This window comes from Zonotrichia leucophrys, chromosome Z (genome assembly GCF_028769735.1).
Source record: "Zonotrichia leucophrys gambelii isolate GWCS_2022_RI chromosome Z, RI_Zleu_2.0, whole genome shotgun sequence".
In the NCBI taxonomy this organism is placed as follows: domain Eukaryota; kingdom Metazoa; phylum Chordata; class Aves; order Passeriformes; family Passerellidae; genus Zonotrichia; species Zonotrichia leucophrys.
The window spans coordinates 58,996,930-59,010,543 of record NC_088200.1 but is presented as its reverse complement, the minus strand read 5'-3'; the positions used below and the strand labels follow the sequence as shown (position 1 = coordinate 59,010,543).

The following is a 13,614-nucleotide window of genomic DNA, read 5'->3' as shown; positions in this document are numbered from 1 at the left end:
ACCAGGATATAGCTTGCGTGGAAAACAGCGTGATCTGTGCTTTGCAGCCCTTGTAATGATGCTTTTATCAGCTCTCTCCGCTACGGACCTCTCCCTGGGAGCTCACGAAAGCGCTAAAATGGAGCTTGGGCGCAGTATTAACCACATGCCCGCGGGCACGGCCGCTAGCTCAGGCTCGGACGGCGGGCTGAAGGGGCAGTTCCCGTGTGTGCCTCTGGGGCTGGGCACCGCTCCGTGCGCAGGGCCCGGCCCGGCTGACCCGAGCTGCCGGCGGCGCCCGCCCCGCTCCGAGCGCCCGGCGCGGCCGGCAGTGCGCTCTAGCGGCAGCTCCGCAGAGCTGGCGGCCGAAAGGACCTCAAAGGGCAGCCCTTCTCCCCCCGGATTGCTCACAGACCCATCCAGCCTGGCTTGGAGCACGTCCAGGGATGGAGCATCCACAGCTTCTCTAGGCAACCTGTGCCTGTGCCTCACCACCCTCACAGGAATTTCTTCCAAATACCTGATATAAATCCACTTATATCAGGTATTTTCTTTACTTTAGTCATTGTCCTTTGTCCCAGCACATGGCTCTTGTCAAGAGTTCCTCTCCAGTTTTCCTGTAGGCCTCCTTTAGATAGTGGAAAGTGCTATGAGGTCTCCCCAAGGTCTTCCTGGATTCAAGTTCAGTTCCTGTTGAGGCAGAGAGGTACTATATCTTATATCCACTTAAGTGGGAAGGCATTAAACCATTTTCCCTGGTTGCTGCAAGAGAACTTTTCTTTTGCCTTTTCTCGAGAAGGGAATGGTAGAGAAAACCTCCATGGAAACAAAATGCAAAAGAAATTACCCAAGAAGGAAAACTTTTTTTTTAAAACAAATGTTTCCTGCATAAAGGTCGAAACTCTGAATCATCCTCTGCTTCCTCCATGAAAAAGCCACCAACATCAACAATAATACCCAGGCATGGCCTCTCACACCATGACAAAGTGGCACTTCTCACTTAGGCATTTATTCTGTGTGGCCTGATCTGTCTGTAACTCCAGGGCAACATCAGGGTCCAAGTCTATTGCAGTGGTCAGTTACTCATTGCTGCAGAAATGCAAGCACATTTTATTCAAGTAAAGGCAATTTTTGAGAAAACAAGAAGTACAAAAAAAAAAAACAAACCAAAAAAACCCCAAACCACCAAAACAATTTGAGAACTACTGAAAAAGAATACACGTACAGCAATAAACTCAAGTGTACCCAAAGATGGAGAAGGAAGAAATCATCACCATCAGTATGCACCTCCTGATGTAGGGAAGGAAACCTTTTCTGAGAACATCACAGTCTGCCCATTGCAGACATCGCCATGCTGATACTCTGTAAGTCTTGCTCCCCCTCTATTCTTGCAGCCACAAACCTGAGAACACAGGAAGAGTGGCTAGGGAGTCACTATTTAATTGGCCAGTTCTAGGGCCAGCACTCCAGTGAGCCTGAAGACAGACTATGTGTACAAACATACGGCTGCAGAAGTGATACGAGGCCTCGGACAACGTTTGTTAACCCCAGAAGCTGACAACCTGGATCCATGAGCACCTTTTCCCAAGTGGAAGAGGTCAACATGAGATGCAGATGGTGTCCTTGCAAGAGCCAGCCACAGTGATAATTGACTCAGAGTGGTTCATGCACCAAGCAAGCTGTGTCTCAGCAATCAGACCAGGAGCTCTGGCATTGACACTGAACAAAAAAAGGTGAAAAGCTGTTCCTTAATCAATTAGGATCTCTTTGCATAGCTCACATCCAGAAAACAGCTTTCCAAATTCTTCAACGGCTGATGAATCTTAGCTCCCTGGCATCAGAGAAGGGATAGCAGTGAACTCAGTAAGCTCTCCTGTGCACACAGTCCACAGTCAATATCCCTGCCTCCTCCCCACAGCCATTTTCAGCCAGAGCATACAGCAGCCCTGTTGACTTCCTGCCATCAGAGGAGGCTAGGATACAGCCTCTTTTCCTCTTAGCCCAAGCAGTGGGGCCAGAGTACTTCATTGGCCAGCTGCACCCTGAGCAGAAGAGGTGAGAGTTCAGTCTGGCAGCCTCAAGCTGGGCTTCCCTGCCCCTAAGTTTGCCCATACAAAGAGGGGTTGGATGACTGCACCACATCCAAAAGTAACTCCCAAAAATAACACCAACTTCCAGGTATTGCACATGCCACCATCTCCCACCTTGACTTCTTGACCTTGGACACGAGAAGACATACATTTCAACTGGACTGAGTTAAGAAACCAGCTCTGCTGTTTAGAGAGGGCTTCCAACAAATCAGGGCTTCAGGATTACACCACAACAAGGTTGTAAAGTTGTTCTTTGTGCCAACATGGGCCCCTACATTCTTGTACACCAGACTCTGTAAAGTCAGACCCCCATCAGACTTCCTTTGCTCACATTAGCTCACTTCCAGGTCCCACATGAGTGGGGTGCCCTCTCCGGTCACTGACATGGCAGCTCTAGGTAATGGACACAGCTAAAGTCCAACTCCACCTACTCAGACTGCTCTCCAGTTACAACTCACAGAGCTCTGGACTCCCTCCAAGGTACTCCCTGCTGGCAAAATGGCAGGGGCCTCCCCTGCCTACTCTTTCTCACAGCTTTGATCCACTTCTTGTCACTTTCAAAGGCAGATAAATCATACTTGGGAATCCCAAAGCTATTAAAGAAGACTTTCCTATCTGCTCTTTGGTAACTTGGCAGATTAAACTACCTGTTCTTATCTCATTCATTGCCGTCCAAGCAGCCTGGGCTGTTGGCAGGGCAACAACTGCAGAATTCACTGTCCCCAAACACCCTCAGGAAGCCAGTCACCACCCTCTCAGCAGGAGAAGGGCAACATCTGCCATCATCTTGCCCATGTGCAAGCCAGTTCATCATCCTGGAGTGTGGAGTTGCCCCTGAAGGCCTGTTACGCCCCCATTAGCCATTGAATCACTCCCACAGATGTTGCTGTTGCACAAGGTGAGCACAGCGTCAGCCCATGGCTGTGGGAGCTCTGTCTCTGCAGCCAAAAAAATAACTGGCCTGGGGTGCAGGAGGCAAGACCAAGCATTTCTGGTGCTGCTGCCACAGGACAGGCAACATAATGTTTCCAGCTGTAACATCTCCTCTAGCTGGCCCAGCTCCATGCTGGAGCATCAAAGAGTAATTAATGCCAGCCACAATGCCTGCGCCCATCTCTGAGCTCCTGTTCCTCTCACAGGGAGCAGCCTTCCCTGCCTGACCCTTTTTCTAGCAGAGACACAGGGCTGGGATGGAGCTTCATGCACTGATATATTTGGCATGCTTATGGCCTGACAGGACACCCTCAAAGCAGACTGGTACCTCAAGGGGTTGTGCAGGTTTGGTACACCACCTGTGGCCTGGCCCTGCTGAGCCATCCCTCCTCCTTTCTCTGATGTCTTCAGCAACCCAGCAGACCAAAAAAAAGCCCAGGTAAAACAGGGTAAAAAGCAATGAGTGGCACATGTCACGCATGTCTCTGTACATCTCCCAGTCTCAGGAGAACAGGGAAGGCTTGAAAGAGTAAACTCAGAGACACTTCATTGCAAACAATGCAAAGATTTATTTCCATTTCAAGTGAAGTAGAAGAGTAAATACAAAAAAAAAAAAACAAAATATCTCAAATACAGAATATAATGTTCTGCTAGGCTGTACAGTCCACTTCTTTCTCAAAGTCTGCTCAGGGCCTGACTACACCAGAACTTGGGCAGAAGAGGAACTGAGAGGCTCTGTCCTTTGAGGAATGAACATTTTCAAGGCCCCTCTCTCTTCTATCAGTGCTCACATTTAAGAGTTTCCTACAGATTTACAATCCAGATTTATTGGACTCTTCTGACAGAAATCAAGAGTAATTTGAAACTTAGACTAACTTTGCTAACAGGAAAGCTCTTAGATATTTACAATAAATCAAAAATTTTACAGAAATCAAATTTTTTCTTATTCTTGGTGCTGCCTGAGAATTGCAAGCAACGTCCCAGACAAAAACACATTGAGATCCACATGTTTAACATATCCCCATGGCACAAGCATACAGTGAGATCCAGTTGTCTAACATATCCCCTTGGCATATCCCCATATCCTCACAGAGAGACCCAAGCCCATGGCTCCCCAAGGACACGACAAGCATATTTTCCTCTGTCAGTGGCCAGGCAGTCCCATGTCACATGTAGGCACAGGGGCAGCACATCTCAGCGCCACAAGGCACAGCCTGGACAGACCCACGCCCTTGGCACCTGACCTACACGACAGCTCAGGGAGGTTGGAATAGCCACAAAACCACAGCAGTGCTGGTGGGAAGGGATTGCTGGAGTCCCCAGGCAGGAGGGTGGAGCACTGCCAGCACTAGCAAAGGCTGGTTTTGCCTAGAAAAGCTCAAAGCACAGACCCCACACAGATATAGAGTCCCCTGAATGGTCCCAGTAGCTCTTCACAGTTCTGACCAGGGTTTCTAGCTGTTTGTAACCAAAGTTTAAGCAGTTTTTGACCATGTTTCAGGTTCTTAAGGCAACAGCTCATCGCTGTACCTGCTGCAAAAAAAAATTACCATCTAGGTATGCCCAGTTTCCCTAGTTTGTAGGTATAAAAGATCTGGAGACAAACAAGAACAAGCATCTAAACTTTCTCTGCAAACAACATACAACTGAACCTACTCAGTCTGTGTTTTCTAAGTCACCAAGATCTGTCAGGCTTGTTCTTCAGACATTGAGTTTTGCTCCCTGAACTGCCTACAGATGCTAAGTTCAGAAACATCTTCCTCAAAACCTGTATCATAATCATTGGTGACCTTTTTTTAGACTGAACTCTAAACTGGCATGAGGATTGAAGCAAATAACAAAATGAGAGGAACAAGGGCCAGAGGAGATCAAAGCTCTTCACTCTCGTGACCTATGACAAGATTCATGAAGGTACGGAGGGAGGTTTAGCTTGGATGTCACCCCAGACGGTGGCTGAGCACTGGAACAGGCTTTCCAGGGAGCAAGCACCAAGCCTGACAGAGATCAAGAAGCATTTGGACAATACTCTCAGGCACGTGGTGTGGTTCTTGGGGTGTCCTACACAGGTACAGGGGCTGGGCTTGATGATCCTGATGAGTCCCTTCCAACCCAGCACTGCTATGGTTCTATGAAAATTATCTGGTCCACATTGATTACTGCTTCTACAGGAAGGAAAGAAAGGCATTAAAAGGCAGGACAAGCTCTTCTCCCAGCTACCCTAAAATGAGCAAGAGGTTGGCATGGCTGGCTGTCAAAGTGACACAGTCCAGTCTTTGCAGGCAATGAAAGCAGAGCCAGCAGATATCAACCATGCTAGGAGCTAGCACAGTTAGGTGTACAGATCCTCTTCCAGATGGTGAAAAGAGAGTTGGGAGAGGTGTTAGCACAGCGGCTGAGGAGACCTGCCCCTGGCTGGGACAGCTGTCTCCAGGATGGCAGCAGCTTCAGGATGTGCCAGGACCAGGAAGAACAAGGAAGATACAACGTACCTCTTCAGAAAGGCAGGAAGGCAAAAATCTGACTGAGCTCAGCACACCAAAGAGTTGAGTGTTGCTTACACCTGCTGTCTGTGCTTGCCCCGCACTGGCTCCACACATGGAGCAGCCTCCCCAGGTCTGTGTATGGACAACAGCTTCCTGCACTGCCACAGACAGGTCTGCACAGACACAGGGCAGTGCTCTCAGGTCACTCACAGCCTCACCATTTGCCATCCCTGGCACTCTGAACCCTTGAATCCAAAACTCATCTCCTACCTCACAGCCCCGCGGAAGGCAGATGTACAGCTTCTCCTGCCCACCTACTGCAGAGCGCTTTACTTTTCTCCACACCAAGCTGTGCTGTGAGGACACCCTCCTTCCTGCTCCCTTCCATTTCTTCTCACATGTCCCACCTGGATATGTGGACTGCAGCACCCACGGAAAGCAAGAAAGCTGCCTCTACACAGATTTCATCCTGCTGAGGACCTTATCTGAAACATGCAGAGCAGAAGATACAGGTGCCTTCATGGGATCAAAGCCTCATGGCGGCAAAGCACAGCAGTAGGACAAGAGACAGTAAACATGAGATGGGACTAGAGAAGTGCTAAATGGAGGGTACAAGGAGAAACTTCTCCCCCACAAGGACAGCGAGGTTGCCCAAAGAGACTGTGCTATCTCCATCCTTGGACGTGATGGAGACTCAACAACATAGGGCTGAGCCTACTGTCTGAACCATTGCTGACCCTGATTTGGGTAGCAGATTGGAACAGAAATTTCCCAACATCTTTTCCAACCTGAGTTATACCATGTAGTTCTATACCCTTCTCTGGTAAGGGAGACTCCGGTCTACTCTTCCAAAACTTCTGCTGAGGTTCTGGCTGCACTTTCTTGTTTCCTCTCCCCATACAAGGCCTCACCACACTGCAGGATCTTCTCACCAGCCTCCTCCTGGCCCTGGATACACAAGTTCCCCACTCCACGGGAAAAAGAAGCTGTATAAGAAGACCAGGGAGCAGGGCTGTGTTGGCTCCCTCTATACCCACAGCCCCAAGCACAGCCCTGGGTACACACTCCTGCTCCAGACCCCTTTCCAGGGTGGTAGGATCTGTTGGGAGGGGTATGCCTGAGTTTCCCCACAGATCTAGTTTCAAGCTTTTGTCTCACAGACATTCCTAATAGTTGTTCCCTCTCCATATCTTTCTTCAGACTCTTTTCCATCCCCAGAAAGTTTGAAAGTGGAGCAACTGAAGATGAAAAGGCACTGTATCCTTCCTCTTGTGTTCCAGAAACAGAAGTTTTCTCCTATATATGCCAATTTCTCTAGGCTACAGACAGAGCTGGGCTGATCTTGGGATCAAAGTAATTTAGGCTGTAAGTACCTCTGCAGACCTCAGGACCAGGTCTCCAGTCAAAACAAGTCCGGATTCAATGTTGGCTATAACTTCAGAGGCAGGTCAGGCTCCGTCCAATCAAGCTGGAAAGGCCTCCAAGGGCAGAGGTCCCACAGCCTCCCTGTGTCCCTCTTCCAGCGGCTGGGCATGCTCATGGTAAAATTTTTGTAGTTCCAATCCCACCCCTGCAGCACAGAGCACAACACCTCCAAGGATGTCACTTGATGTGTTTTACTGCAGCCCTGGCATCCAAACCTTTTCCAGCCTTGGCCACACCGCTGGTGCAAAGCCTGGGGCTAAAGCAATAGCCATCAGGGACATGCCACCCCATCAGGGACATGCCACCCCATCAGTGCCAGTGCATTCTGCTTTTACAGCTTTGCCTGCACCAGGCCAGGGAACGATTCCTCCCTCCTTCACCTCACCAACAGACATTTAATTCTCTTTTAAAAGAATCATCAACAGCGGAGAGACTTTTAAACGTGAAATCTTCCTGGGTAGACCAGAAAGGGCCCGGTTGGGTGTGCCGGGAGGGTGGGAGCCTGGCAGCAAGCTTGGAGCACCTGCTCCAGGAAAGGCTGTAGAAGAAGAAGAGACTGCTTGCCCCATCCAAGCACTTGTCAGTGCCTAGGACTTCTCTGCCCAGAGCGGACAGGGCTGGACAGGGCACCCCAAGTCCCCAGGGCTGACTGCGACACTCCTCGCCAGGAAGCCTGGGCAGATGGCAGAATGCGTAGGGGCAGCCCAAGGTTCTTTAGCATCTTCCCGGGCAGCGCCGGGAGCAGCCGTGCCGGGTCACCCCCGCACTCCGCCGTCTCTCGGGCTGCGGTCCGCTCTGTCGGGCCTCTCCGGGACAGGTCAGAGCGCCGGGACGAACCTGTCGGGGCCTCCAGGGTAGGTGCCGTGCGGCGCGGGCTCGGCGGCACCCAGCTGCCCTGCGGCGCCGTAGGCGGGGGGCAGCGCCGGGTATGGCGAGGGGGAGCGGCGCCCGTAGAGCGGGGCCGGGCCGGGCGGAGAGGCGGGCAGCACGATGCGCCCCGACGGCGCGTACAGCGGCCCGGGGCCCGCGGGCGCGTAGGGCCCGGCAGCGGCGGGCAGCGGGCCGTAGGCGTGGGGCAGGGCGGCGGAGGCGCAGCCCTGCGCGGGGAAGGCGGCGGCGAAGGCGCAGGAGGCGGCGGTGGGTGCCGGGGCCAGGTCGGCGGGGGGCGGCGGGGGGGGCAGCGGGAGGAGGCGGCACGGAGCGGCGGGGCGCTCGGCGAGGAAGGCCGGGTAGGTGGAGAGATCGCTGCGCTTGAAACGCTTTCTGCGGCGGAGGAAGGACCCGCTCTCGAACATGTCGCGGGCGTGAGGGTCCAGCGTCCAGTAGTTGCCCTTGCCGGGGCGGCCGGGCTCCCGGGGCACCTTGACAAAGCAGTCATTGAGGGTGAGGTTGTGGCGGATGCTGTTCTGCCACTTGCGGGGGCTGTCGCGGTAGAAGGGGAAGCGCTCGGTGATGAAGCGGTAGATGCCGCCGAGCGTCAGTCGCCGCTCGGGCGCCTGCCCGATGGCCATGGCGATGAGGGCGATGTAGCTGTAGGGCGGCTTGCCGCGCTCCGCGGGACGCTTGCGGCGCCGCCGCCCGCCCCGCGCCCCCGCCGCCGCCGCCGCCGCCTCCTCTCCCGGCGGCACCGCGTCCGCCTTCAGCGGCGGGGGCGGCGGCGGGGGGCCCGGCGGCAGCCGGCTCTCGGCTGTCATGTAGCCGTCGGAGCGGCTCCGCCCCGGACCTAGCCGAGCCGAGCCGAGGGAGCGCAGCGCGGCACGACCGCGGCTTTTATGCGGCGGTGTCCGGCGGCTCCGCGCCCGGGCGGCCGGCACTCCCCCTGCTACGCCCCGCCGCCCGGGAGGCGCGGGCAGGGCCGGGCGTGCCGCCGCTGCCGCCGCGGGTCGGAGCAGCGCCCTGCCCGCACCCCCCTCCCGCCCCTCGCCGCTGGTCCCGGTCCCCAGCGCCGTCGCGGCGCGGCGGAGCCGCCGCCGTCGGGAGCGCACAGCTGCGGAGCACCGAGCGAAGCTGGATGTCTCCGGGATGCCGGTGCGGGTGTCCGGGCACGGCATTTAACGCGCCTCCCCGCAGGGCTCGCCGCCGTCGGGGCCGGCGGGCGGGGAGAGGTGGCAGCGATGAGCGGCCGCCGCTGCCGGGAGGGAATGCTGCCGGTCAGCGCCGGACAGTCGCCCCCGGGGAACTTAGCCCAGGGAATCCAACGCTTCTTTGCGGAAATCAAGCTGTCGAAACAAATTAGGCTGGAAAAAAAAACAACCGGTGACAGATCTGCGTGGGGAGAGATAGTAAGTGCGGGCTTAGGCTACGCGGTCTGCTTGCCGAGTGCTAAGTAGAATAATGCACTCAGGTTAGAGCCCTCCTAGCTGGTACCCAGCAGCGATTTGGCCCAGGGCTAGGCTCCCGTGCCCCTGAGCTGACCTGCTTGTGCCTGAGGCTTATGCCACAGGACCACGATCCAACGAGGAAGGATGCCAGGCTCTCCACAAGCTAATGCTGGGTCATACCTGCCAGCTCCCTCATGTTTGCTTAGATACTTGAGGCTGAGGGTCAAAGCCCAGCCGAGTGTGCCAGCTGGTGAGGAATGCTTGCCCAGGACTTGAACCCCTGTGACACATGCCCTCAGGCCTGGGGACAGTGCAGCCTCCTCACCTGCTGGCGTGATGTTCCTTGCAAGCCAGAAAATAAAGGAGATGGCAGGACGTCCTAAAGGTGAGAAGGAAAGTGTGTGCAGGTGTGCAGGCACCTGTGTGCATGGCAGGGTGCACGTGCATGGGTACATGGGTGTGCAAGGGCACTGGTGTGGGGGTGAGGATGTGAGTGAGAGCTTCTGGGTGTGCCACTAGTCAAGTTTGGGTCAAGTTTGGGTCAAGTTTGGGTCAAGTTTGTGACAGGTGAGTGTGTAGACAAAAAAATGCCAGGACACGCAGGTCTGTGGTTGGACCCGAGCTTAATGTGGGCATGTAGGCAAGAAGCAGATATAGGCAGATAAGTGTGCAGAGAGGTGGATATGCACAGGTGTGCAGGTGTTGTGCATGGCTGTATACACCTGATCCTGCTCATGTCTTGGTGTCTCCTGCCAGTTCGTCCAGAACCTGAGTGCCCTGCTGAACCTATCTTTGTAGGAAAAGCTTTACCAAAGCCCTCTTGGGCATTACACAAATTATTTTTAAGAGAGAAAGGGGAGTTAAGAGCTGTTTATCCTAGTGAAACGCAGCTTGCTTGGAGGTGTCCAACAGAGTTGTTGAGCTGTTTGTCTGCTTGGAGAAAAATCTGGTGTGTGGTCTCTGTGCGTGTGTGTAGGAGAGAAAATCCATTTCCATGCAGCAAACAAACCCCAGCCCTACTTTCCAGCTAAATAAGGGGCCCAGGAGTCACCGGCCACCTGCTTATCTCTGCAGCTTCCCAATAATCTGGGAGATAGCAAAAAGTCCTATGGAGCTAGCAGAATAAACCATGCAGTGGCACTTGCTGTGGACCCACATGTGCGTGTAGCGTGTCCAGTAGCTGGATGCAGACACTGGGCAGAATTTCAAATCACATGCTGCTGAGTTTGTGTCAAGAGAAAAAAAACCAACCATGCTGTACCAACATACAAGTTCTTGACTTGCACGGCAGACAAGGGTCGTATTACCCTGTACAAACCAAAACCCATCTCCTTTGGTATGAAGCTGCCTTATCAGTAATGCTCTGCCTTCTGGCTTGTGGGAAGCTGCAGCTGGGAATAGATTTTCCTGTCAGATGTTCCAAAAGGCAGTGCTGTAGTTCAGTCACCTCTGGGACTGTGTCTCTCTGTGCCATGCCAATTCCATGCCTCCAGAGGGCAAAGTCAGATCGTGCTTCGCTTTGCACTTGCAGAGGATGGGGAATGAAAGAGGTGTGTGCTGAGGACGGGTGGTGTGCTGAACAGCTGCTTTTGCCCTCCCTGCTGGTGTTGAAAATCCTTTCCCAAGTAAGCACTTTCCTTGGCAGAGCCCAAAGCAAACTGAAATGGATACCCAAACAGCATGTGCTGGCTCTTGTCCCTTCTCCTTTCCACATCACACAGCTTAAACTGTGGTGCCAATATTTGGGAGTGAAGTGTTAGTTGTATAACATAGTGCCCTGGAGACTACTCTCAATCTGACATTATCATAAAACACTTTAAAGTTTAAAAACATTTTCAAGCCTCTACTTTGGGAGCAGGAGTATGTCTTGTGTTGACCATTGGTGTCTCTTTTGAGTACCAGTTCCCATGGGGAGGGAGCTATGGAGAACATGAAACTCCAACTAACCCTCTTGGGTCTTAGACTGCAAATTTCCTCCATCTGTAAGTCAAGTGGTGCCTGTTGCTGGAGCAGAACAGTTGGTGTTGGTGTTTGTGTTTGTGAAGCATTGTTTTTTCTTTTGATTCCATCATGTTGCAGGAGGGACAAGAGTAAGTAAGATAGAAAACACCATAATGAAGTTCATAATACAATAAAAAATGCATGATATCTACATAATATTACCCATACAAAATCAATCACTTTCTTTTTATCTCTGCGACAAAGTTTAGACTTATCATTTTTTTCTGGCTAAAGTTTTCAGCTCAGATCCTGCTGGCACTAAGGTCATTGACTGTGAGACCACAGCACTGCAGAATTGTTTCCTGCACAAGGGCTCTGTGCCTTGGCCTCTCAAGAGTGGAGTTTGTTAGTACTGGTAGCTGCTAGACAATTACCCCAACCAAAATCCCACCTGCTTGCATCTCCAAGAGCAATTTCCACCCACGGAAAAAAATCCAGTTCACTCCCCACACAGTTGCCCTGTTACAAACCACACTTCTGAGCTCCCATCAGGGTAGACTACAGGGACACCGTGTTCTTCCTTAGTCCTATGCTCCTTCCAATTCAGCCAAACAAGGGAAGTGGACACTAAATGGTGTGGACAGCCCCTTCATGCACATTGAGAGTTTTGTTTCTACATCAGAATTCCTCTCTGAGGTGAGGAAAAGTTTTGCCTCTGTGTCCCAGGAACTACAAGGCTGTATTTAATGTGCTCCAAGTTAAGGCTCTGGTAAAATCAAAATCCCAGATCATATTGGCTGAATGCCAATGAAGTGAGAGCACATACCCGTGGCATAGCCTCCACCCCAAGCTCAGCTGTATCTGTCATGGAATGGCAAGTTTGGGGTTTCTATTGGCTGTGTGTTTGGTGCCAGCACCTTGCAGTTTGAAGTGTGGAGAGCATCACAGCTAGACACCTCATGACATTTTGTGACAAGGTGCTTCACCCTACCTGCAGTTTGTGGTTAAGATCTGAGAGGGGACTATAAGACTGAACCTTTTGGAATAAGACAGGTGATGGCATGACATCATTCATGCACTTTCAGAGCACATTCCACAAAGAAGTATCCAGAGTGACTGAGCTTAAGATACTTAGCACCTAACTGGAGTTCATGGGAGACAAGAACAAGGAGGTGATTGCATGGATTTTGGAAAGACTTTGTGGCTAGATTGTGGTGTGGGGACCAAGGTGAAACCTCTGAGGGAGAACTGATGTGCAGCTGGACATGGAGTATGACCACGTGGCAGAAGAGAGGCTGGAAAACAACATTCTACAAGTGTAGGATTGACAGGCATAGGAAAGTCGGGACAGACGGAGACGAGAGATCTCTGCAGCCAGGTCGTGGAACTTGGGGTTTATTGCGGAGGGCGTGGGTGCAGGGCCCTGCTGGGAGCTGCCAGCTACAGCTCGGAGCAGGCCCGAGAGAAGAGAGGGGTAGAGAGGTGAGAGGGTGAGAGAGTAAAAGCATAAGAGAGTAAAAGGGGTAAGAGCGTAAAAAGTAACAGCGAAGAGACAAGAGCTAAGAGAGCGAAGCTCCCGTTACAATACAATAAATCATCTTCTGTGTTGAATATTCTGATTCTCACTAACCAATCTAGTACAATATACAAATCCTACAGCATTTACATACAGACTATAAGAATCACTACATTACCATACTGTGCTACATTTTAAACCCTAAAAATTACTCTTTGGACCCCTTCTGCCAAGCTGGCAGGGTCTGTTCGGACCCTTGGACCTATCTGCAAGCAGAGGGTCTTGTTTCATCAAACAGGGATTACTTCTAGCCAGCCACACCATTGTTTTCCAGTTGTTCAGTAACTAAGGGATCTCCAATCTTGCTTTCATTTCAATCTCACTTATAGTTTCTAAATTCTCAAAATCTTTTGCCAGACAATCATATTTATAAGGCTTTCCTGTTTCATCTTCCCCAACATACAAGGATACTGCATATTTTCACCAGCTTTTCACTTGCCTTTTCTAGTTTCACTCTCCATCAGTGGCCTGGTTGTTTAGTGCTGTTTTTCCAAATTACTGCAGCTTCTCATCCATTTGTTGAGTTTTCAGTGGGAACTTGTGGCTGCAGGGGGGAAAGAATTTCTTGCTGAGAGAATCACATGGATATTGCCAGTGTCGTGTGGGAGACTTAAGTTAGCTGTTGAGGTCATTCTTCTGTAGACAAAACCAAAACATCATGGTGGCTTTAAAATAGGCCATGTCTCAGGCCAGAAATTGGGGCAAGAGCCAGGGGCAGCCTGAGTCTCCATCCAGCATGGTTCCACTGAGGCAGGGCAGCCAGCATGCTTGCCTGACAGCCCTGACAGCAGCTCCCCTAGCTCTTGCGGGGAAACAGGACCTGCAGCAGGTGAGCTGCCACAGGGGCATGGGCAGGGCAGGCTCTC

At 52.0% G+C, this 13,614-nt stretch overlaps 1 protein-coding gene across 1 annotated transcript; it reads right to left on the bottom strand.

Annotated features, from left to right (window-relative positions):
* Window positions 1-7,728: 7,728 nt before the first annotated feature.
* FOXE1 (forkhead box E1) lies at window positions 7,729-8,604 on the bottom strand. Its single transcript, XM_064736484.1, has one exon. The coding sequence runs from the start codon at window positions 8,602-8,604 to the stop codon at window positions 7,729-7,731; it is 876 nt and encodes a 291-aa protein (XP_064592554.1).
* Between the last annotated feature and the right edge of the window lie 5,010 nt (window positions 8,605-13,614).

Bases quoted from the DNA above. Each gene is read 5' to 3' on its own strand.
- FOXE1 (XM_064736484.1), bottom strand. From the start codon at position 8,604: ATGACAGCCGAGAGCCGGCTGCCGCCGGGCCCCCCGCCGCCGCCCCCG.